At 53.6% G+C, this 24,235-nt stretch overlaps 1 protein-coding gene across 24 annotated transcripts in view; it reads left to right on the top strand.

The window, feature by feature from the left end:
• NCOR2 (nuclear receptor corepressor 2) overlaps nucleotides 1–24,235 on the top strand; it is a 207,854-nt gene that overhangs the window by 64,458 nt on the left and 119,161 nt on the right. For all 24 annotated transcript variants that reach the window (XM_049866137.1, XM_049866140.1, XM_049866134.1 and 21 more), the window contains 4 exons: nucleotides 8,203–8,397; nucleotides 13,767–13,894; nucleotides 16,393–16,570; nucleotides 21,127–21,306. In XM_049866137.1, coding sequence (XP_049722094.1) covers nucleotides 8,293–8,397; nucleotides 13,767–13,894; nucleotides 16,393–16,570; nucleotides 21,127–21,306 — 591 coding nt within the window. In that variant the 5' untranslated portion in view covers nucleotides 8,203–8,292. The remainder of the gene's footprint in view (nucleotides 1–8,202; nucleotides 8,398–13,766; nucleotides 13,895–16,392; nucleotides 16,571–21,126; nucleotides 21,307–24,235) is intronic.

The following is a 24,235-nucleotide window of genomic DNA, read 5'->3' on the forward strand; positions in this document are numbered from 1 at the left end:
GGGACTAGAGACGCAAGGTGTAGGCAGATGAGTTCCCGCTGGCGTTTCTGCAGCGGTTTAACCTCATAGCCATGATCCCTTCAGCCCAGGTTCTCCCTGTGCTGCTTCCAGGTCTGCGTGCTCCTCAGGCCAGGCTGGCAAAGGGTGTTCTCGTTTAGGAAATTGTTATGTGACTCCAGCGTGTGCCAGGCTCAGGATATAGCAGTGACCAGAGCAGGTATTCACTGAGCAACTAGTCTATCGGGGTGAATGGGTGGCCCTCAAAACTCATGTTCGCCCAGAACCTCGGAGTGTGGCCTCACTTGGAAATAGGGGCTCTGCAGATATGATGAAGTTAAGATGATGTCACATTGGATTAGGATGGACCCTAAATCCAGTGACTGGTGTCCTTGTGAGAGGAGGAGGGGACACGCAGGGATAAAGGCCAGGCGACAACGGAGGCAGAGATTGGAGTGGTACAGCTGCAAGTAAAGATCACCAAGGATCGCTGGCAACTACTGGAAGCAAGGACTCCCTGGGTGGTGCGAACAGTTAACACACTTGGCTGCTAACTGAAAGGTTGGTGGATCGAGTCTACTCAGAGGTGTCTCGGAGTGAAGGCCTGGTGACCTGTTTGCAAAAAGTCAGCCATTGAAAACCCTGCGGAGCCATTGAAGTCAGCCATTGAAAACCCTGACACACATGAGGCCACCAGGAGTCGGAGTTGATTCACCCGCAACTGGTGTTTTACTGGAAGCAAAGGGGCAAGGAAACGATTCTCCCTTGGAGCCTCTGAAGGGGGCATGGCCCTGCTGATGCCTTGATTTTGGACTTCTAGCCTCCAGAACTGTCAGACAATGAATTTTTGTTGTTTGAAGTCCCCCAGTTTGCGTAGTTTGTTGCAGAAGCCCTAGGAAATGAATACCCCTCCTATGTGCCAAGGAGCCCTGGTGGCACAGTGGTTAAGTGCTCAGCTGCTAACAGAAGGGTTGTGGTTCAAACCCAACAGTGGGTCCTTGGGAGAAAACACCTGGCAATCTGTTCCCGTAACAATTACAGCCTAGGAAGCCCTATGGGGCAGTTCCCTGTTACACAGTGTCGCTGTGAGTCGGAAATCGACTTGACAGCATCCAGCAACACAGCCCATGTGCCAGGTACCACCCAGTTGTAGAGGACTCAGCCAGGAATAGAGACCCATCTTTGTAGAGCAGCGACTAGATGTCAGACTCTGTTCTGGGCCCTGGGGAAGGCAGCAGTGGACATGACAGCAATGGCCTTGTTCGTGTGTGGCCTGGGGCACGTCGAGGGGGGTAGCTGACCCCTTTCCCATGCTGGCCCCAGCCCAGCATGGCTCTGCCGTGGATGCTGTGAGCCCTGGAGGGCTGTGGAGGCCTCTGTGTCAGTGCTCCATTGCAGGCAGGCCGATTTGTAATTCTGAGGCTCCCCCACCTGCCACAAGTCCAATGTCAGGGCCCGTTAGTTCCAAGAAAATTTCAGGCACGTGTGGCGCAGACAGCTCAGCTTGCCTTTCATCTTCCCCACGGCGGGCAGCACAGCCGATCCAGCATCTTCTCAGCCCCCCAAGACAATCCCGCCGGCTGTAATTCCACCCTCCCCAGAGCTGGGCCAGGATGCTGGTGACACGGAAACCAATGGAATGTGTCTCGGCGGGGCCTTGGCTGGCCCGTGGGAGCAGAGAGGGCTGTGAGGCCAGGAGGCTCCGTGGCAGCTTCTGGGCCCCAGGAAAGGTCATCTGCTGGGTCGGGGGTACAGGTGTTGCTGGTGCCGCTTTTGCTGGATAGACTCATTCATTATTTCATTCAACACGTGTTTACTGAGCACCTACTATGTGCCAAGCACAGTTATTGGCGACAGCAGGGAGCAAGGCAGATGGAAACGGTCAGAGTCCCTGCTGTTGGAGCAGTCTTGTGGGCTTACGAGCCTTCAGTAAAGCCACACAGCAGACGGGAGCCAGGGTGTGTGGGTGAGAGGATTGTAATGCTGCCGAATCAGGCCTGCAGCCCATGGGGTGGCCGTGGGCAGCCGAGCAGCTGATGCTGTGTGTGTCCCTCCCGGGCAGGCCTGGTGAAGGGCTGTGCATGGGGGCCCCTGCTGTGAGCTGTTCACGGGGGACCTTTGCTGTGGTTGCATGAGGAGCCCCCAGTGCGGCTGTTTATGGGGGTCCCCACTGTGGGCCTCGCGTGAGGAGCCCCCAGTGTGGCTGTTCGTGGGGATTCCCACCGTGGGCCGTGAGTGTGCGTCCCACCGTGGGCCATGCGCGAGGAGGCCCCAGTGCGGCTGTTCACAGGGGTCCCCACTGTGGGCCGTGCGTGAGGAGCCCCACTATGGCCTTGCGGGAAGAGCTCTCTCACCCTGTCTAAAGCAGAGGAAACTGAGGCTCAGAGCACGAGGCCCCCTTCCTTGCCCGAGGAGGTGATCCAAAGGCCTCAGACACCCCAAGGAGCTCCAGGATAGAGCCTCCCTCCCCATGACATGGCACTAGCCCACGTTCCTCTCTACCCTCGTTGCTCCAATTCCACCAGTGCCCTCCTTGCTTGGAATGTTAGTGCTTTCCAGGTGCACCTACTCACCCTTGCTCTCCCCATAGTGCGTGGTTGGAGAACACTCCAGCCCTTGACTCACCTCTTCAGCAGCCTTCCATGGCTCCCCAGTGTCCATGGAACAGAAGCTGTCCTTGCCATGGCCCAGGGGGCCACAGTGGTCCAGTCTCCTCCTCCTTCTCCTCCTGCTCCAGGTGTGACTCTGCCCCACCCCTTGTGCTCACCCCTGGCCTCACACCTGCACATCTCATCTCCAGGCTCTTGCCCATGCACTGTCACCCTTCCTGTCCCTCCTCCACACCGAGGAAGATTTCCTTGCCTCCCCCTTTCTCTCCCCCGGGCTGGGTGAGGTGGGGGCATCCAGAGCCCCTGTTCTTCTCTCCACCGTCACTGCTGCTCCCTATCCCCTCCCACCTGGCCAGTGCTGAGACCCGAGGCCAGGACTCACCTCGTCACGCTGAGGCCCCAGCCCTAGCTCAGGGATCAGCACACAGTGGGTGCCCCACCGAGTGTCAATAATGGAAGGCCGCTGCCCTCCTCTGGCCCCAAAGCAGGCAGAACCCCGGGATAGTACTGGGGGCTGCATGTGACTGGGACCCTGAGGGGCCAAGAACAGACACAGCGACTCTCAGGGGCCCAGTGGTCTCCCTTGCCCCTTGCCCACATCTTTGACTAAGTCATGCCATCTTTCTTGGCAGCTTCCTCCAAATCTCTCCAGTCAAAAGTCAAAGCTGAGTTTTCTTCCCCATTCATAGTGTTGTACACCCACCACCTCAGTCTACTGGAGAACGTTCCCATCACGCCAAGTAAAACGTCGTCATACCCGTTAAGAAATTTCTTCCCATTTTCCCTCCACCAGGCCCCCGGCCCCACCGGTCTGTATTCTGACTGTGCATTTGTCTCTTCTGAGTATTTCATGTAAATGAGTCATAGAATACGTGGCCTTTTGTATCTGGCTTTTTTTCACTCAGCATCATGTTTCTGTGGTTCATTCAAGTTTAGCATGTATCAGAAGTTTATTTCTCTCTATGACTGAATTATATTCCACTGTATGGACAGACTACTTTTTTTTTTTTAATTATACTTTAGATGAAGGTTTACAGAACAAACTAGCTTCTTACTGAACAGTTAGTACACATACTGTTTTATGGCATTGGTTAACAACCCCACGATACGTCAACATTCTCCCTTCTCGACCCTGGGTTCCTTATTACCAGCTTCCTGTTCTCTCCTGCCTTCTAGCCCTTGCCCCTGGGTGGTGTGCCCCTTTAGTCTCGTTTTGTTTTATGGGCCTGTCAATGGCTGAATGGTGAACCTCAGGAGAGACTTAGTTACTGAGCTGAAATGGTGTCTGGGAGCCATACTCTCGGGGTTTTTCTAGTCTCTGTCAGGCCAGAAAGTCTGTTCTTTTTTTGTGTGTGTGAGTTAGAGTTTTGTTCTACATTTTTCTCTCGCTCTGTCTGGGACTCTCTATTGTGATCCCTTTCAAAGCAGTCAGTGATGGCGGCTGGGCACCATCTAGTTGTACTGGACTCAGTCTGGTGGAGGCCATGGTAGTGGTGGCCCATTAGTTCTTTGGACTAACCTTTCCTTTGTATCTCTAGTTTTCTTCATTCTCACTTGCTCCCGAAGGGGTGAGATCAGTGGAGTATCTTAGATCGCCGCTCACAGACTTCTAAGACCCCAGACGCTACTCACCAAAGTAGAATGTTTTTTCTTTATAAACTGTGTTATGCCAGTTGAGCTAGATGTTCCCCAGGATCATGGTCCCCACAGTCCTCAGCCTAGCAGTTTGGTTCCTCAGGGAGTTTGGATGTGTGGACAAACCACATTTTGTTTATCTGTTCATCTGTTGGTGGACACTTGGTTGTTTCCACCTTTAGGCCGTGGTGAATAGTGCTGCAGTGAACACTGGTGTAGAGGTATCTGAGCCCCTGCTTTCAAGTCTCTTGGTTCCATAACTAGGAGTGGAATTGCTGGACCATTTGGTGATTTTATGTGTAACTTTTTGAGGAACCATGAAACTTGTTTTTGTTTTTGAGCTGGCCACAAAGGTGGCTGAGGTTGGGAGGGGCACACTGGGTTCATTCAGTGTGTGGTGAATGGGGGTGGAACAGGGCCACCAGGGCCCACCTGGGTGTGAGGACCCTGGTCCCGGCACTGGGTAGGGCGATGCCTTGCTGGTGGGCAGCAGTGGCCACAGCACTCTGTGCTCAGGGTGGACGCCCCGGAGTCTCCAGCGAGAGGAAAGCCAGGCAGGCCCCATGGCGAGGAGGTGCGGGGGTGGCTGGGGCTCTCCAGTGGGGTGAGAAGGTGTAAACCCCACTGGCTTCCGGTCGGTGTGCACACATGGTAAGTGTCGGGCCCAGTGGCATCTTGTTAGGCAAAGGAGCATAGAAAAGCTGTGAGGTAAATGAGACTTCTTCTCCAGCTGCCTGGCCTAACTCAGAATTCAGTAATCATTTGAAAATTGCCTGTGATGCTGTCAAGAGTTGCGGGCTTGAGCCCCTCCCTCTGGAGTGCTGGCTTCTTATCTCCTTGGAGGGACGGAGAGTGTTTCAGATCTGGAGGGGATAGGTAGGGTTTGCTGAGCTGCCAGAGGTGGCTAGAGTCCACAGGGCTTAGGATCAGGCTGGAGCAAGTGCCCCTCCCCCAGGGCCAGTGTCTTGTCTCTGGGCTGCAGGATGGATACCATGCTGCCCTTGTGGGCTGGACAGGGGTGGCTCTCTCTGCCTCCTACTTAATAGCATGTAACTGCTTCATTGGTGGCATGGGTAATAGTGATAATAGTAGCTCCTGTCTGCTGAGCACTTAACATGTGCCAGGTACCTGTTGACTGCCTGTGTGATCCCCCAGCCTCTCCTGGGACGCGGAGTGATTTTAGATGGTGTATGTTATTGTTGCTGTTAGTCGCATTGAGTTGGCTCTGATGTGTGGCAACCCCATGTACAACAGAGTGGATCGTTGCCTGGTTCTGTTCCGTCTGCACGATCGTTGGTATATTCAGGTCCATTGTTGTATCTACTGTGTATTTTGAGTGCCTTGCAACCTAGGGGGCTTGTCTTCCAGCACTGTATTGGATAATATTCTGTTGTGATCCATGGGGTTTTCTTTGGCTAATTTTTGAAAGTAGATCTCTAAGCCTTTCTTTTTAGACTGTCTTAGTCTGGGAGCTCTGCTGACACCTCCACCATGGGTAACCCTGCTGGTATTTGAAATACCGGTGGCATATCATCTAGCATAAAGTAGCACGTGAGCCACCACAGTACAACAGACTGACAGAGTAGACGGGTGGGGATGCTATATTGACGTATGTTTTCGTGTGCATGGTTGTAAATGTGTTTTTCTGGTTCTTTTCTTTTTATTCCATGCTGTACCAGGTTTCTGTATGTGGTGGTAATAAGTTTCTCTTTTAAATAAAGCTACACCCAACTAAATGTAAGTAACTGGCTTTGAAGAAAAGCGTTAAGTAAATGACAGGACTCTCAGGACTGTGGCCCCAGTAGTGAGGGTGATGCTTGGATGTCCGGTGTTTGTGGAATACCGTGTGTGTTCGTGTCATCTACATGTTGACTCTGAGGTGAAGGGAGTATTATTGCCTCCATTTTACAGATGATGACACTCAGGTTCAAAGAAGGGCAGTGATTTGCCCGAGGCCACATGGCTTAAAGACCTAGGAGCCAGGACTCAGTCCCGTTCATAAGAATTACATGGTGTACCCTGCTCAGCGGCTGGGAAAAGTCCACGTGGGCAGCATCCTGAGGTTGTTGTAGGCTCATCAGTCTTAGTTTTGGAATCCCTCGGCTTTTCAGTGTTGGAAGGATTGGATAGCACCCAATTGAAGTGTTGCCTCTTCTGTGATTCTTCCTTCCCCATGTGAGTCAGAATTCTTGGTGGCAAGCGACAGAAAGCTAGCTTGGCTGGTGAAGGTGAAACACATGGAAGGAGTGTCTCGGCTTCCCTAAATGAACGATTATGCTTCAGGTACAGCTGTCATCAGGACACCTCCGGCTCTGCCTTCCTGTCGGTTGGCTGCTTTCTCAGGCAGCCTCCTGCCACGGGGTGGCTATGAGAGCTGCATGCTTTCTTCTTAGTGAACTTGATGCCTGGATCCCATAGCAGAGTGCCCTTTTCCTAGTTCTTCCAGCAAAAGTCACAAGCCAGACGCTCATTGGCTAAGGTGAAGTCACGTGCTTATCCCTGAGCCAATTTTTATCTCAGGGGTAATGCAGGAATCTGATTGGCCACCCTGGATCACATGGCCATTCCTGGAGCATTGGTTATCCAAAGGAAAGTCAGGTGGGGGTGGGAGGACACAGTCAGAGCCCCCAGACACCCCTAACCTTAATCTCCTCTCCCAACGCTTCTCTGCATTAGATGGCCAGGGGCAGATTCCCAGTGGAGGCTCCCAGGCATCCACCACGTCGGAGAAGGATGCCGCCCCCCTCAGAGTAGCAGGATGAGGGTCGTCATGAGGAAATTGCAGGGGGCTGGAGGCACCTTCTGTTTGCCCCTCTTCCCCCATAACCACATGAGGCACACACTCAGCCCTCCCATTGGATGGAGACATTTGGATGCTGGCCTCTGCGCCATCTTGGAATCTCCCCAGCTCAGGAGTATGGGGTGGGGGAGGGGCTTCACGGGGCTGGTTTGAGCCTGTGGAGGCAGCATGGAATGTGCTGGACAGAGGGCTACATGAGACCCTCACTCCAGGGATGGGCGGAGGAGCCAGTTGTAAAGATGGCCAGGTGGAATGGGCAGTGACTGGCAAAGGGGAGGATTCTGAGGAGGGTAGGAGTTGCCAGAAGCTTCATGGGGAAGAACTGGGATTTCTCTAGGCTCAGGACTGGGAGTCGTGTCCTTCTTTCCGTGTTTCAGTTTCCCCATCTGTAATACCGACTGTGGGCATTCCTTGAGATTCTTTCTAGCAAGGTCATGGGTGGTTCCATTCCGGTCCTGCCTAGGACTTATGGCCTATGGACGTGTCCTTAATATTTCCCCTGTGTGGTCCTCAGCTTCCTCATCTGCTACCTCCCGTTTTCTACTGCCCTCCTCCCATGTTACAGCGTCTCTTCCCGCACGGGGAAGTAGGCAGGCCTGGCCTTGCCCCGGGTCACCCCTGACCCACATCCCTGCCTCGTCTGACCTTGTTTGCCTCCCCTACTGGTCGTCTTCTCCAGAGAGGTCTGGCGGCTGGGTGCCAGAGGTGCCAAGCAGCTGCCTGGTGCTTCTGGAGAACTTTGTCCTGGTAACTGGAAATTCGCAGAGGTTGTGGAGTGAGGCTAGAGGCTGAGCAGAGATTGGGGAACACTGGGCATGGTGAGGGCCGTGGCCGTGGAGGTTGGGGTTCTGTGGAAAGAGGTTGGGGTGCTGAGCCGGGATTGGGGAACAATGGGCATGGTGAGGGCCATGCCAGGGGATTTTGAGGTTCCTGTGCATGCTGGGTAAGGGGCTTGGCAGTGGGGCGGGGGCTCGTCCTTGGTGGTCTGGCCGGACTGGCTTGTGTGTTGGAGGATCCTGGGTGCACAGGTGTCTCCTGCCTGACAGTGGGTGAGGGAGTGTGCCAGTGTCAGGGAGTAAGGCAGGATGGGGAGGGAGACCCCGTCCCAAGGAGCCATTCTGCCCTGTGGCTCACCTCATCTCCTTTCCGGTTTTCTCACAGGTACCTGTGAACAGCAGCCGTGAGCAGATGATGACAGTTGACCTTTAACCCCAAGTGGCAGCTGCAAGAGAGCCCCCAGACACCCCTGCCATGTCGGGGTCCACGCAGCCCGTGGCGCAGACGTGGAGGGCTGCGGAGGCCCGGTACCCGCCCCACGGCATTTCCTACCCCGTGCAGATTGCCCGGCCCCACACGGTAAGAGGACCCATCTGGGGCTACTACTGTGGGAGTCCTCACCTTCTCCGGATTTGTCCTGGGAGCCCCCTGGTGTGGCCTCTAGGGCAGGTGGGCTGTCTAATGGAGGCCCTCCCCCACCCGCATCTTAGGACTTTTTCCGAACTGGGGCATCTGGTAAAATCCTTTGATCTCATTTCAAAGCTGGGAAGGTGGAGGCGTATGCCAGCCCAGCTGAGATCTCTGCCACTCAAGAGTCAGTTAAATGGTTCTACTTTTTCTTGATCACCAGTGGAATTTGCATGCAAACATGGAGGGCCTGCTGTATGCACTTTCCTTGCAACCCAGCCTTGTTTCAGCTCCCTCCTTGCCATGGAAATTTGAGTTGCTTCCTGGAGGCTGTTGCTCTCAGTACCCCCACCCCCATCCCCACCCTAATGCTCACCGCCTGACTGACTGGAGGAGGCCCAGTGCATCCCCATCTGTGAATTCCAGAACTCGGGTGCCAGGGTGGTGGTTTGGCTCATGGGGGGCCCACCCAGGGGGAAGCAGGCTGGGCCTCAGTCGTGTGCACCCGTCTCAGCCCTCCTGAGTCTTATCCCTCTCCGCCTCCCCACGTGACCCGGTTCTGAGCCAGGCACATTTCCCATCTTCACCACTCAGTCCTTGGTGGGGCCATGAGGAGGGGCCTGCACACCTTTGGTCCCACTCCCTTGGTGTCTATTGTAGAAAAACCAAAATGTTTCTAGAAAACACTGTGCCAAGTATATTTGCTCATTCATTCTTTCATTTAGTCATTCATTCGCTGTGGTAGGGGACAACACTCACACGGACCCTGGCCTTCCAGAGTGTTCAAACAAATAATAGCCATAGAGAAATAAACGTAATAGTGAAGGAGCCCTGGTGGCACAGTGGTTAAGTGCTTGGCGCTCACTGCAAAGTCAGCAATTTGAACCCACCAGTTGCTCCACAGGAAAAAGGACCTGGTTATCTGCTCCCGTAAAGATTAAAAACACCAAACCAAACCGTTTCACATCGAGTCAATTCTGACTCATAGCGACCCTATAGGACAGAGTAGACCTGCGTCATAAGGTTTCCAAGGAGCGGCTGGTGGATTTGAACTGCTGGCCTTTTGATTGACAGCCGAGTGGTTAACTACTGTGCCACCAGGGTTTCCCATAAAGATTACAGCCCAGGACACCCTATGGGGCAGTTCTGCTTTGTCTTATAGGGTCGCTGTGGGTGGAATCAACTCAATGGCACCCAGCAACAACACTGAATACCATGGCCCTAGGTCGTGCCGCAGGACTGTCAGGCCTGTGCCCCCGCCTCCCCTCACCATGTGCCCTCCTAGCTGCTGGGGGAGGAGACACGGTGGGGCTGAGAGAGGGCCTGCAGTCACCACTGGAGTGGACGCTGGCCCCACCGGGTTCTGTGTGTGTCTGTCCTGCTCGGCCAGCGCTGGTCCCTCCTGTAAGACCCAGAGAGGAAGTGGCCTTAGAGGGCGTTTCCATAAGTGAGTGGGACGCTTTTGCATGTGAACTCACTGGCCCAGTGTGGGGAAGTCCCTGGACCTATGGCCTCAGGGCCTCTTCTGGCTGGGTTCCCCTGTCCCACCCAGCCCCTGTGCCTGGCCTCTGGGGCCGTTGGAGCTCTTACAGCCCCTGCTCTCCTGCCTCCTTCTCGCCCTTTGCCTGAGCTGGGCTGTCTCCTGGGTGCTAGGGTCACTGTGACTGGCTGACCTTGGATATCTCACGCTGTCCTCCTGCTGCGCTGTCTGTGATACAGGATGTGGTTGGACAGGACCCAGTTGTCACCACAGGCTCAGGCAGAAGGCTGAGGTCAGGGGGCGTAGCCAGTTGGCCTAGGCCTGGGCAGCTGTGGCAGGAGCATTTTCTGTACTTGGGGGTTGCTGGCCACAGGGTCTACCCATGTGAATCCCTCTCCATAGGAGTCGCTGCATGCTGACTGTTCCTCCTCCTGCCTCGTTGGCAGTTGTAGACGCCATCTTGGCAAGGACCGCTCCTGGGGGATTGGCCTGTCTGCCTCTTTGCTCATTTTGCTTTTGTGCGAAAGAGCAGAGTGGAGAGAATTTCCTCCTGGCAGCCTGTGAGGCATGCTGACCTCTCCTTACACCTCTGTGTGTCCGTGTGTGCACGCATGTGTGTCTGTGTGTACATGTGCAGTGTGTTTATGTGCTTGTGTGTGCACGTGCATGTCTGTGCACATGCGTGTCAGTGCGTATGTCTCCGTGTGCAAGTCTGCATGAGCATGTGTGTGCGGATGTGCATATACCTGCATGCACGTGTCTGCGTGTCTCTGAGCACGTGTCTGCATGTGTGCACGTTTGTGTCTGCATTTGTGTGTATGTGCATGTGTGTGAATGTATCTGCATGTGTGTATGTGCATGTGTGTGAATGTATCTGCATGTGTGCATACACATGTGTGCACATACACGTGTCTGCATGTGCGTGTATGTCTCCGTGCACATGCCTGTGAATGCACATATATATCTGCGTGTGTGCATGCACAGGTGTATGTGCACATCTCTGTGAACATGTGTGTCTGTGAACATGTGTGTCTATATGTATCTGTGTGTGGGCACTTGTGCGTGTCATTGCATGCACGTGTGTGTGCACGTGTCTGTACACGTGTGTCTTACATGTGCATGTCTGTGTGTGCATGCATGTCTTTGTGCTTGCGTGTGTGTCTGTGTGTACGCACACGTGTCTGCCTGTGCATGTGAAGGATCTCTGTGTGGCAGCCTGGCAGCAGGAGCTCTAAGGCCTCCATGCTCCCCGCAGTTCCTCCCTCAAGCTGTCCCTCCTGCTGTTTGCCTGACCTGTGCCTTGGACCATGGGGTGTGTGGGAAGACCCAGCCCTTCCCTGCTTTCTCGGAGCTGCCTCCAGCCTCAGCCTCAGGGGAAATCTGTGGTGGGAGGGGGGATGGTTAGTGCTAGGAGGGGGCTAGGGCTTGGAGGGGGCTATGGTTAGGGGGCTAAGGCTAGGAGGGGAGTTAGTGCTAGGAGGGGGCTAGGGCTAGGAGGGGGTTGGTGCTAGGAGGGGAGTTAGTGCTAGGAGGGGATAGATGGTAGGAGGGGGGTTAGGGCTAGGAGGGGGCTAGGGCTAGGAGGGAGGTTAGTGCTAGGAGGAGGTTGGTGTTAGGAGGGGGTTGGTGCTAGGAGGGGGCTAGGGCTAGGAGGGAGGTTGGTGCTAGGAGGGGGGTTAGTGCTAGGAGGGAAGTTAGCGCTAGGAGGGGATTGGTGCTAGGAGGGGGGTTCGTGCTGTAAGGAGGTCAGTGCTAGGAGGGGGTCAGTGCTAGGAGGGGGTTCGTGCTGTAAGGAGGTCAGGGCTAGGAGGGGATCAGTGCTGGGGGGGTTAGCGCTAGGATTGGGGGCTAGTGCTAAGAAGGGGTTAGTGTTAGGAGGTGCGAAGGCCTCCATCCATCTGGGTTAGGCACCCATTTCAAAGATGAGGAACCTGAGGCTCAGAGGGTTTGAGTGGCTGGCCTAAAGACATGCCTCCAGCTAGATGGAGGCCTTGCAACTTTCTCTTTCCCCATCAGGTTGGCAGCCTCCCTGCTGTTCCCAGTTAGAAGAAGCTCCTTTTCTAGCCTTTGGACTCTGAGCCTTTGGCATGCTTGTTGTGTAGGATCTGCAACGAATGCATTCTTAATGTATCTACCTGGTATCATCTCTGATTTCCTACAAAAATAACTGTATTAGAAATAGAAAAAGCCACACAGCAAAAGAAATACTGGATTTTTATAGGAAATGGAAGAAATTAAGAAAAGGCATCAAGAAAATAATCCATCCCCATCAATCCCACCTCTCTCCTCAGTCTTACCCGTGTCAGACATCACTAATCGATTGCCACACACAGTGTCGCTGAGTGTTCCAGGCAGATGGAACTAATTGATTGGGGTTGGTACATGTGTGAAACCTGACTTGTTTTCTTGTGTGAAAGGTTTGGTTCAGTCTCTCTCTCTCCTTTTTTTTTAATGTAACATTTTAATATTTCTGAAATCAGGGTGTAGCTGGTAAACAGGACACATTCGTTAGTGCTCAGTGTGCCCCTGGATGACAGTGGATGGCACTTTATTAAAGAAGCGAAGTTTTGCCTGAGGTTTATCCTGACTTTTGACTTTGTTTATGTCTGTGACGCCTTGCAAAAGAAGTCTGCCCCCGCCCCCCCCGCCCCCAACACGTATCATAGTTGGACGCCTTGCTTTGAAACCCATCCGTGGCCTCATTGCCCTCCCTCCTCTGATGTGGGTTATGGGCCCTGATCTCCAATGTGGAAGCTTTGCTCACACACCCACGCCCCTATAATGGTTGTTTAGGCAGTGCCTCTTTCTGGTTTTCCCTGTTGACCCTGATGTGTTTTCACGAATGTCATCACCCCCCGTGCATTTACTATCTGATCTTCGTCCTGCTCAGTTTCCACCTTGATCTCTGTGGGCAGAAAGGACCCTCTCCCCTTCCCGGGTTACCTGCCTGGCAGGGGTGCCGGGAGGGCAGTGGGTGGGGGCCGGTCTCCTGCTGAGCTGGGCCCCTTCATCGGAAGTGAGCACTGCTTACAAAACGAACACTGCAGGCAGCTGGGCCTGCCCTCACCAGCCTCATGGCCCTGCATGGGCAGGGCGCTCTCCCAGGCTCACTTGTTCCATCTGGAAAGTGGACGTGATCTACGGAGCTGCAGGTCTGAGTGAGATGCACACCTCTGTGCTTACCCATGCCCCCCCGCCTCGCTCCCTCTCCTCTGCCTTGAGGTGGCCTCGGACATTCCAGCTTACAAGTGACCCTTGATGCCAGCCCTCCAGACTGGCTGCTCGCTCTTTCTCAGGGAAATGTGCTCTGTGTGTTGCCAGTTTCTCTTCTCAGACCACAAGCCCTTAAGCACTCTGTGCCTCAGTTTCCCCCAGGCAGCTGAGCCTACCATGTTGGGATGTGGTGAACGTTGGCTAAGTTGGTATGTGCGAAGCCCTGGGAGCATTGTCTGGCCTCAGCAGGACTGTGTAAATGTGCTAGTGATGACTCGCAGATGTCCACACATGGCTGGGGGTACCAGGAGCCAGGGCACGTTTGTCACATTTGATGTGAAAAGCTTAACATCTGCCCAGCATATCCCCCACTCCCTGCTCCAGGCCAGGGCTTTTGTATGTGATCTTGGGATCATCGTGCCCATTTTGCAGCTGGGAAAACCAAGGCTCAGAGAGGTTAAGCAGCTGGTTGGACCTCACATATTGAGGACATGGTGGAGCTGGGACCGGCTGAGTGTGGTGGGTGGGGCACGGTGCGGCGGGCCGTGGTCCTGTTACAGCTGCAGAGTGCTGGTGTGGGCAGGTGGTCACAGGCTGAGGCTCACATGCTCCCACCCTCTCCCTTCAGGATGTCGGGCTGCTGGAGTATCAGCACCACCCCCGGGACTATGCCTCCCACTTGTCTCCCAGCTCCATCATCCAGCCCCAGCGGAGGCGGCCGTCCCTGCTGTCGGAGTTCCAGCCCGGGGGCGAAAGGTGAGAGGGCTGGCCAGCTGTGACCACGGCCACGGCACTGCGTGTTTGCCTCTGTCCTGCTGTGGCCGTGACTCAGGGCCTGGGTAGGCCAGGCAGGGAAGGGCCTCGTGACCCTCGCATGGACACCCGTGGGCCTTTGGCAGCCTCTGCAGGTGTCAGCAAGATGTGGGGTGATGGGGACAGGTGGCTGGATGGAAGGTGTATCAGGGTTCTCCCAGGAAACAGAACCAATAAGAGATGTGTGTATATATTTATATGTGCACATGTGTGTACGTACATGTATGTATGTGTGTGTGGATTGTGTATATGTGTGTATATATGTGTATGGGTGTGTATATATTATATATGTGATAAATGGAGAAAAGATTGAAGTTGTCAAGGATTTCATTTTACTTGGATCCACAATCAACAGCCATGGAAGCAGCAGTCAAGAAATCAAAAGACGCATTGCATTGGGCAAATCTGCTGCAAAGGACCTCCTTAAAGTGTTGAAGAGCAAAGATGTCACCCTGAAGACTAAGGTGCACCTGACCCAAGCCGTGGTATTTTCAATCACATCATATGCATGTAAAGCTGGACAATGAATAAGGAAGACCGAAGAAGAATTGACACCTTTGAATTGTGGTGTTGGCGAAGAATATTGAATATACCATGGACTGCCAAAAGAACGAACAAATCTTTCTCAGAAGTGCGGCCAGAATGCTCCTTAGAGGCAAGAATGGCGAGGCTGCGGCTTACATACTTTGGACATGTTGTCAGGAGGGATCAGTCCCTGGAGAAGGACATCATGCTTGGCAGAGTACAGGGTCAGCAGAAAAGAGGAAGACCCTCAACAAGGTGGATTGACACAGTGGCTGCAACAATGAGCTCAAGCATAACAACGATTGTAAGGATGGCGCAGGACCGGGCAGTGTTTCGTTCTGTTGCACATAGGGTCGCTATGAGTAGGAACTGACTTGATGGCACCTAACAGCAACGACATACGTATGTGTACAGATGTGTGTGTAAGTGTACGTATGTGTATACTTGTATAGCCATGTGTTTATATACGTAGGCGTATCTTTTTGTGCATATATATATATGTATTTATACCCAAAAAAACCTCAAACCCGTTACCTTCAAGTTGATTCCGACTCATGGTGACCCTGTGTGTGTGTAGATGTGTGTGTATATGTATGTGTACGTGTACAGATGTGCGCGTGTATATATATGTATACATGTATGTATATAAGGTGTCTTGGTAGTGCTGTGGTTAAGAGCTCAGCCGCTAACCAAAAGGTTGGCAGTTCGAATCCGCCAACTACTCCTTGAAACCCCTATGGGGCAGTTCTGTTCTGTCCTATAGAGTTGCTATGAGTCAGAATAGACTCAACGCGATGGAGTTTGGTTTGTTTTTTGGTACGTGTGTGTCGAGGTGTGTGTATTATATGTGTGTATGTATATACACGTATGTGTATATATGTACGTGAGCATATGCCACTCTGAGGACTAAGGTGCTCCTGACCTAAGCCATGGTGTTTTCAGTCACATCATACACGTGTGAAAGCTGGACCATGAATAAGGAAGACTGAAGAACTGATACCTTTGGACTGTGGTGTTGGCAGAGAATATTGAGTATACCGTGGACTGCTAGAAGAGCAAACAAATCCGTCTTGGAAGAAATACAGCCAGAATGTTCCTTAGAAGTGAGGATGGTGAGAATTTGTCTCACGTACTTTGGACATGTTACGAGGAGGAACCAGTCCCTGGAGAAGGACATCATGCTTGGTAAAGTAGAGAGGGTCAGCGAGAAAGAGAAAGACTGTCAATGACATGGATTAACAGTGGCTGCAACAATGGGTTCAAACATAACGATTGTGAGAATGGCACGGGACCAGGCAGTGTTTTGTTTTGTTGTGCATCGGGTTACTATGAGTCGGAACCAACTCAGTGGCACCTAACAACAACACGAAGGCTGTGTGTGTGTGTGTGTGTGCGTGGACAGATTGCTGGGGTGGCCAGGATAGGCCCCTCAGACGAGAGACTGTTGGCTGACCACTGCTCAGAGAGCTAGGAAAAGGCATTTCAACAGAGGGAACAGCAGATGCAAAGGCTTTGAGGTGGGAACGGGCGTGGAGGGTTCACGCAAACCACCTAGGATACAGTCTGACTCTGTCAGTCTTGGGTAGGCCTGAGATTTGGCATCTCCAACCAGCTCCAGTTGGGCTGAGGCTGCTGGTCCTTTGGCTGTGCCGAGTAGTGAGGGTGGAGAACCCCTGAAGGGTGTCCAGGTGCCAACCCCAATGAGTACTCTTCCTACAAATGCTGTCGGTGAATGCTGACTCGCAGGCTGGCACAGCAGGGATAAGGGTTCTGCCTCACTGTGACTGTGGGCAGATGCTCACATGGGAACTTGCCTCACTCAGCTGGGGCGGGCTACAGTGCTGGGGCCTTGCGAGTCCTGGGAGTCATAGAGCCTCGTTCTTCCCACCTGACGTTGTGTGGCTTGCCCCCCGCAGGTCCCAGGAGCTGCACCTGCGACCTGAGGCCCACTCATACCTGCCTGAGCTGGGCAAGCCGGAGCTGGAGTTCATTGAGAGCAAGCGTCCGCGCCTGGAGCTGCTGCCCGAGCCTCTGCCACGGCCCTCAGCCCTGCTGGCCACAGCCCAGCCTGGTGGCTCCGAGGACCTGGCCAAGGTAGGCTTGTCCCCCAACCTGGGAGCTCTGTTTCTGAGAGGTAGGTGGGAGGGTAGAAGCCGGCAGGACAGGCTGAGAGACAGCTTGGGCAAAGGATGGAGATGGGACCAAGGATGGGGCAGCCAGAGGCGTGTTGGGGTGAGGTGGCTCTGCCATTGGCCTGGGGTTTGGCCTTGCCCTAGGCAGCCACCCCGGCTCCTGAGTGGGGCTGTGGAGGTGCTGCTGGGGCTCGGGGGGTGGTGGGAGCCCACCACAGCTTCCCTCTGTGGTCTGCTGGTGGGTCTGGGCAGGAATTTACTCACAGCAGTGGGATGTGCGACCCGTGTCTTCCCCTCCTGGAACCCTCTCTTGGTGGCCTCCTCTGACTTGACTGGTGAACGCTGGATTTTGTGATATGGGAGAGTAGACAGCACCCTGGGGGGGTCTCCGTGCACTCAGAGATGCTCAGCCTGGGTGACACTGAGGCTCCTGTCTGTCTCCACATTCCTTCGCTTGTCCTGTCTGGGCCTGGGGCTTCCTGGGCTGAAGGGTCCAGGCCAGGGAGGAAGATGATCGCACCCGGGCCTGTGGGGTCCTCTTCTCCACCTGACTCCTGATGGGTTTGAATGATGGAATTTCAGGCGGAGACAAGTCTTTACTGGGGGTGGGGGCAGCACAAGAGAGTGGTCCACAGGGTGGTCACGAATATGTTGACAGCCACTCACATTAATTGAGCACTTACTGTGTGCCAGGTGTTGTACCAGGCATGGCAAGCGTTACTCTCTCGTATCTTCCCAGCTCGGTGAGGTCTGGGCTGTGATCCCTGTTTTAGAAAGGGGTCCTCGGGCTGTACAGGCGGGAAGGATGCACCCACATCAGAAAGCTGGGAGGTGTGGGGCAGAGTTCCGGGCCCAGATGACTGCTCCATAGCCCACCTGACTACAGGGTGTTGCCCGCTCTGGGTCTCCCGGGTGTTGCCCTGTTTCTGTGCCTGCGATGCCCCCACAAGCACCTCAGCCAGCTGCCTCCTCTCTGGTCCTCTGTGGGACTGTGGAGGGAGGGGGAGTGGTATTCAGCCTCCCCCAGGATGGTTCCCCTCGAAAAGCCCTCCCTTGGAGTGGGTCTTGGATGGGTGCTGGGGAAGGTGGTGTGGGGCACATTGAGGCTGTTTCCTCCTTGTCACTGACACCCTAACGATGGTTCTCACGTGCCCCAGCTTGGGGTCACAGCCCAGAGAAGGAGCGTTTCTGCTGCCTAGCCTGCCCTCAGTGGCTGCTCTTCACCCCAATGGCTCAGAGCCTCAGCCTCAGCCTCCTCGGAGGGGCTCCCTGACCACCCCACAGCCCCGTTGGCTCTGCTTGTTCCTCTTCCTGGTTGGCTTATTCCTGCCTTGTTGGGGCTCCCTCTTCCGGGGGCACCCTCTCCTTGGTGGAACTCTGTCTTTGTCTCTGTGTCTGTCTTTGCCTGGGTACGTGTGTGTGTGTGTGTGCGTGCGTGCGTGCACGTGTGTGTGCCCGCGTGCGCACCTGCCTCTGTCTCTGTCTCTCTTTGCCTGGGGGTGTGTGTGCGCTTGAGTGTTTTGTGCCTGCCTCCCTCTGTCTCTGTCTCCCTTGTCTTTATTTCTTTGTCTTTCTCTGTCTCTCTGTTTTAGTCTCGTTCTCTGTCTCAGCCTCTTTCTTTATCTGTCTGTCTCTCTTCTCTCTTCCTGGACCTGGCGAGGGAAGCCGTGGGCCCAGAGCTGGGGCCTGGCTGAAGGACTGCTGTAATTGCTTCGGGCTGTCTAAGAGCATTTGGAAAGTTTGAGCAAACTCTGGGCAAGGGAAGAAGCTTGGGGAGAAACACGACTCTGAGAGCGTTCAGATGTGTCTTGCATCTGCTTCATGGAATTCAGCTAGACGCATGAGACAGGAATTTGATGGGTCCCTGGAAGGGATCTTGCTCCGGCCCTTCTCCCCAGCCATGGCGGCTCTGTGGGGTGGATGAACGTGTGACAGAGATCCCGTTTCTGCCATGGGGGCCCCTGCACCCTGGCCACGTGCTCCACCTGCCGCTGAGAGTCAGGACTGAGGCCCGGCCTCTGCCCTCCTGCACCGGGTGAGGCAGTGACTCCATCTCTTCATGGCTGGTTGACCCGGGGCACATCATTGAGCTGTTCTGGACCTCAGTTTCCTCATCTATAAAATTGAAATAACGGTATTCTTACCTCCCAGGGTAGTTGCAAAGATCACATGAGGTAAGATTTATGAATTGTTTAGAGCAGGAGTTGGCAGACTGTAGTCACAGGCCAAATCCGGCACCCAGCCTGCTTTTGTAAAATAAAGTTTTATTGAAACATGGCCTCAGCCATTTGTTTATGTATCGTCTGTGACTGATCTCTTGCTACAAGTCAGAGTCATTGCGGCAGAGACTGTCTGGTCGGCAAAACTAAAATATCTACCATCTGGCCTTTTGCTGATGAAATTTGCCAACTACTGGGCATAGGCCTCTGAGTTCTCCGTGTTTTCATCTCTAAAATGGGAATGAAATAGCAACCCCCCGCCCCCCCCACCCCCATAAGGCCATGTGAGGACCTGGTGACGGGGTGTGGAATGCTGAGGAGTGGGGTGGGCTGAGCAATGAGTGGTGCCTGGTGGAGGGTGTCCCAGGAGAGCAGCAAGGGCCATGTGGGGTGCTTGCAGCTTTGAGGTCTTTTCTGCATTCCCAGGGAAATTCTGGGTATAGGAGCTCAGGGGTCCAGACTCCAGCTCTCCACATTTCTCAGGTGGACATGATGAGGCCAGGAGGCAAACCCAGTGTGACCCCGAAACCCCCAGCCCTGTGCAGGCCTTGGTAGAGCCTGTGGGGTTGGGGCAGAGACCCTGGGAGGGAAGACCTAAGATGGCGTGGCCTCTGCTTGTCCTGGGGCTGAGGTAGGGGGTACTTGGCAGGCCTCGTGGCTGCAGTTGTCCCAGGGAATAATGTGGCCTGTGTCCTGTGGGTGGCAGCTGCTGTGGGGGCAGGGAGGCAGTGGCCTGGCGCTCCTCCCAGGTCGCCTCCGCCAGCAGCTGCCGGCTTGGCCCTGACGGATGGCACAGGGCGGGGGCTTGGGTTACACACAGGCTGCCAGGCCTGGAGCCCGGGTATTGAGATGGGACAATCACAGCCAGCGCTTATTGAGTGCTTACAGTGTACCAGGCTCTGAGCCCAGCCCTTTGCCTGTTCCAGCTCAACCTTGCAGCAGCCTGGGAGGTGGGAGCTGTTTCTGTCCCCATTGTGTGGGTGAGGGGGCTGAGGCAGGGAACTGGTGAGCCGTTTGCTTGCAGTCCCAGAGCAGGGAGGTGGCGGGATTTGAACCCAGGCAGCCAAGCTCCAGAAATGAGCGCTCCTGCGTCGCCGCCCCCCCGCCCGCCAGCACTGCCGGGTGCCCAGCAGCTTGGTCTGGGGAGGAAGGAGACAGTGAGTCACTGACTTGAGGGTTCCCTTGTTTGTTTAACACTTAAAAAAAAAAAAAAAAAAACACAACTTTGTTACACAAAGAGTAACCCTTAAAAAAGGGAAAAATCGGAAAAAGACTCGTAAATAAAAAGAAGAAAGTGAAAACACGTCTTCTGCTCAGATAACCACTGTAAACGCCTGCCTGCGTTTCCTGTGCTCATGGTTTTTCTGCATGTTTGTGTACGTATGCTGGCTTTTTACAAAACCGGGTTGTGCTGTTGTTGTTGTTAGGTGCCATCGAGTCCATTCTGACTCAGAGAGGCCCCTGTGACAGAGTAGAACTGCCCCATAGGGTTTTCTAGGCTGTACCTTTGCAGGAAGAGGTCATCAGGTCTTTCTCCCGTGGAGCTGCTGGGTGGGTTGAAACCACCAGCCTTTTAGTTCAGCAGCTGAGCGTTTAACTATTTGCACCACCACGCTCCTTGTGCTGTATATAATCGCCCTGTCCATTGCCGTTGTTTCCGATTCATGGTGACCGTATAGGACAGAGTAGAACTGCCCCATATGGTTTCCAGGGAGTGGCTAGTGTATTCAAACCGCCAACCTTTAGGTTAGCAGCTGAGCTCTTAGCCACTGCTCCACCAGGGCTCCTACATACAGTGCTTTACATAGTATTTCTTAATTGCTTTTTGTTGGGATTGAGCATCGTGAATAAATGTTTGTGGACAGTCTGCTAAGGGCTAGGCCCCGGGCGACCAAGGTTGTGGGGTCCTGGATCCTGTTCTTGGGGAGTTTGGTCTGGTGGGGAGGACACAGGTGGGGTAGGAGGAGGAAGGGAGACGTGTTAATGGCAAGAGGGAGTGAGGAGGGCGTCAACGTCTTCAGGGGAGGTTGGGGGAAGCTTTCGTGTAAAAGGAGGTGTTTGCACAGAATCTTGAAGGATGTAAAGGGTTCTGTCCTTCAAAGAATGGGCTGAAGGGCTGGAAAGGGTGCACTTGGCAGGAGGACTGGCAGCAGCCAAGGCAGGGAGGTAGGACAGGTACATGACCTCCAGTGTGCTGGGAGCCAGAAGTCAGGGCCAGAAACTGGGAGTATATTTGAAGGGTGTTGCTGGCCAGTGTGCCCCCTTCCCTGACCCCATGCCTGTCTTCTCTTTGCCACAGGACCGCAGCCTGGCGGGCAAACTGGAGCCGGTGTCCCCGCCCAGCCCCCCGCACACCGACCCTGATCTGGAGCTGGTCCCTCCACGACTCTCCAAGGAGGAGCTGATCCAGAACATGGACCGTGTGGACCGCGAGATCACCATGGTGGAGCAGCAGATCTCCAAACTGAAGAAGAAACAGGTGCAGGCGGGTGGATGGGTCGGAGCTCGGAACCTCTGCTCCAACAGCAGTGAGGACGGTGAAGATAAATAGTGCTGAGGACAGTGGGAGCAAACACGTGTGAGCACTGCTCACGTGCTGGCTCGGTTTGGTGCCGTTGCCATTTATTAGACAAGAGCAGTGTATGCAGCAGTACCACCCGATAGACCTGTGAATGGTTCCAGGTCCCCCCTTTCCCCATGACCTTCAAGGTTAGAGCTTTCCCATCTGTGGGTGGAGTGAGCCCTGGGAAGATACTGTATCAGAAGCCCAGTGCCCTGGAAGTCTGAGCCCCAAGTTTCTAGAAACATCCAGGTTGCCTGCCTGGTCCACCTTTTTTTCCGCAGACTTGGCCCGAATTGACTTTTCCTACCAGCCTCCCTGCCTGCATGCCTCTTCCCAGTTATTCCCATGGCTCCCTTCTTGGGATCATCCAGGTCTCTGCTCAAATGTTCCCTCCCCAGAGAGCCCCTCTGTGGATCTTTAAACATTCTTTCGCCATACTTGTTTCCAAAAAAGCCAAACCCATTGCCTCGAGTCGATTCTGACTCATAGTGACCCTGTAGGACAGAGCAGAACTGCCCCACAGGGTTTCCAAGGCTGTAAATCTTTGTGGAAGCAGACTGCCACGTCTTTCTTCCACGGAGCAGCTGGCGGCCTCGAATCACCAACCTTTTGGTTAGCAGCCGAGCGCTTTAACCGCTGTACCTCCGTGGCTCCTTGTACTCTTTCCCAAACAAACAAAAAGGCATACCCAGTGCCGTTGAGTCAATTCCGACTCATCGCAGCCCTGTAGGATAGGGTAGAACTGCCCCATAGGGTTCCGAGGAGCAGGTGGTGAGTTCAAACTGCCAACCTTTTGGTTGGCAGCCAAGATCTTCAGGCACCGCACCACCAGGGCTCCGTACCCCGTCCCAGGGGCTGTCAAATCCAGCTGGCTGCCTGTTTTTGTAAATAAAGTTTTATTGGAACATAGCCATACCCACTCCTTTACACATCACCTATGGCTGCTTTCCCCAGTAACAGCCCATTGGCCTGCAGAGGTGAAAATATTTACCCTCTGACCCTTTACAGAGAAACCTTGGTGACCCCTGGTCTGTGTTATTGCCATGCTTCAGTGGCGCCCTCACCCGAATCACTGCATCTGGCTTTGTGACAGACTGGTTTTGTCCCCGTTAGGATGTAAAGCAGGGCCTGTCTCCCTGTTAACTGTGGTGCCGCTAACAAAGGGCCTGGCGCGTAGTAGGTACTCATTAAAACTGCTAACTCTGGTGCAGCTAGGCTACTGGAAGACTCAGGGTCATACCTGGCCCCCCTGCAAGCAGGTGTGGGCTCCGTGTGGGATCAAGAGCCCACTGTTGCCACCGTGGGCGGTGAAGGCTGTGAGAAAGGGCTTCCTGGAAGGAGGAGCCCCGTGTGTTGGGTTGGGAGCATGTACGGGGAAGGGGGCATTGATTTCAAGGGGATCATTAGGCCGTCACTAGCAGCTGGGATTCACGGATAGTCCACCAGCTGGGCCTGGTCAGTGAGGCCAGACTAGCTGACCTAGACCTCACGGGACCGTTGGCGGGTTTCCAAGATGGTGGCTCAGGCCTTGGAGCTAGTGGCCGAGCCCTGGGCAGGCCCACATGACGTTGGTGTGGTCCACTCTTACGGGCCTGGCTGTGGTATAGGTCATGCGCTCATGTTTGTGGCTGGGCCGGAAGTGAGGTGGCTTGGGCAGCCCTGATGAGGCCTTTTTTTTTTTTTTTCAACTCCACTTTGGCATTTTTTTAAAAAAGTGACGTTGATAGAAAACTTTAACCATTTTAAAGTGGACAGTTTAGTGGCATTTAGTACATTTACAATGTTGCACAGGCATTACCTCTGTGTAGTTGCCGAATATTCTCATCACCCCAGAAAGAAACCTTGTGCCCATTAGCAGTTCCTTCCTACGCTGTACCCGCATTTTCCCCCACCCCTGGCAACCACCAATCTGCTTTCTATCTCTGTGGGTTTGCCTGTCCCGGACATTTTGTATCAGTGGAATCCTACAACGTGCAGTTTGTTCAAACTGATTTCTTTCACGTGGCATCTTGTTTTCGCGGTTCATCCACGTCGCGGCTTCTGTCAGTACTTCGTTCCTTTTATGACCAAGTAACATTCCATTGTATGGGCAAACCACATTTTCTTCATCCACTCATCAGTTAGTGGACATTTCGGTAGCTTCTCCCTTTTCGCTCCTGTGAATAGTGCTGCTATGAGCATTTGGGTATAGGTAAAAAAAAAAAAAAAAAATTTTTTTTTTTTTTTAGTTGGAACACCTGTTTTCAATTCTTTGGGTACACACGTGGGAGTGGAATTGCTGGGCCACATGGCAGTTCCATATTTAACTTTTTAAGGACTTGCCAGACTTGTGTTTCACAGCGGTGGTGGCATCATTTCACATTACCCCCCAGCAGTGGATGAGGGTTCAGATCTCTCTCCATTCTCACCAACATTTTCCATTTTTTTGATCAGAGCCTTCCTAGTGGGTGTGAAGTGAATATCTCATTGTCGTTTTGATTTGTATCAGATGCCAGTTTTTTTCCCTTCTTTTTAAATGATAATATTTTATTGTGTTTTCGGTGAAAGTTTACATAACAGTTTAGGTTCCCATCCAACAATTTCTATACAGGTTGTTAAGTGATCTTGGTTACGTTCTTAGCAACACACGAACATTCTCTATTTTCATTCTGGTTGTTCCGTTTCCGTTAGTCTAGTTTCCCTAGCCCCTTACATTCTGATCTTTGTTTTAAAGTAATTGACCCTTTGGTCTCATATAGGTGATTTTTTAAAGGAGCAGTCTACTTCACAGGCGATATTACTTTTTTGAGTCAGCCTGTTAAGGTGACCACAGGGTTTAGTTTCAGTTCAAGGTTCGAAGAATACC

The sequence above is a fragment of the Elephas maximus genome, chromosome 22, assembly GCF_024166365.1.
Source record: "Elephas maximus indicus isolate mEleMax1 chromosome 22, mEleMax1 primary haplotype, whole genome shotgun sequence".
Lineage (NCBI taxonomy): Eukaryota > Metazoa > Chordata > Mammalia > Proboscidea > Elephantidae > Elephas > Elephas maximus.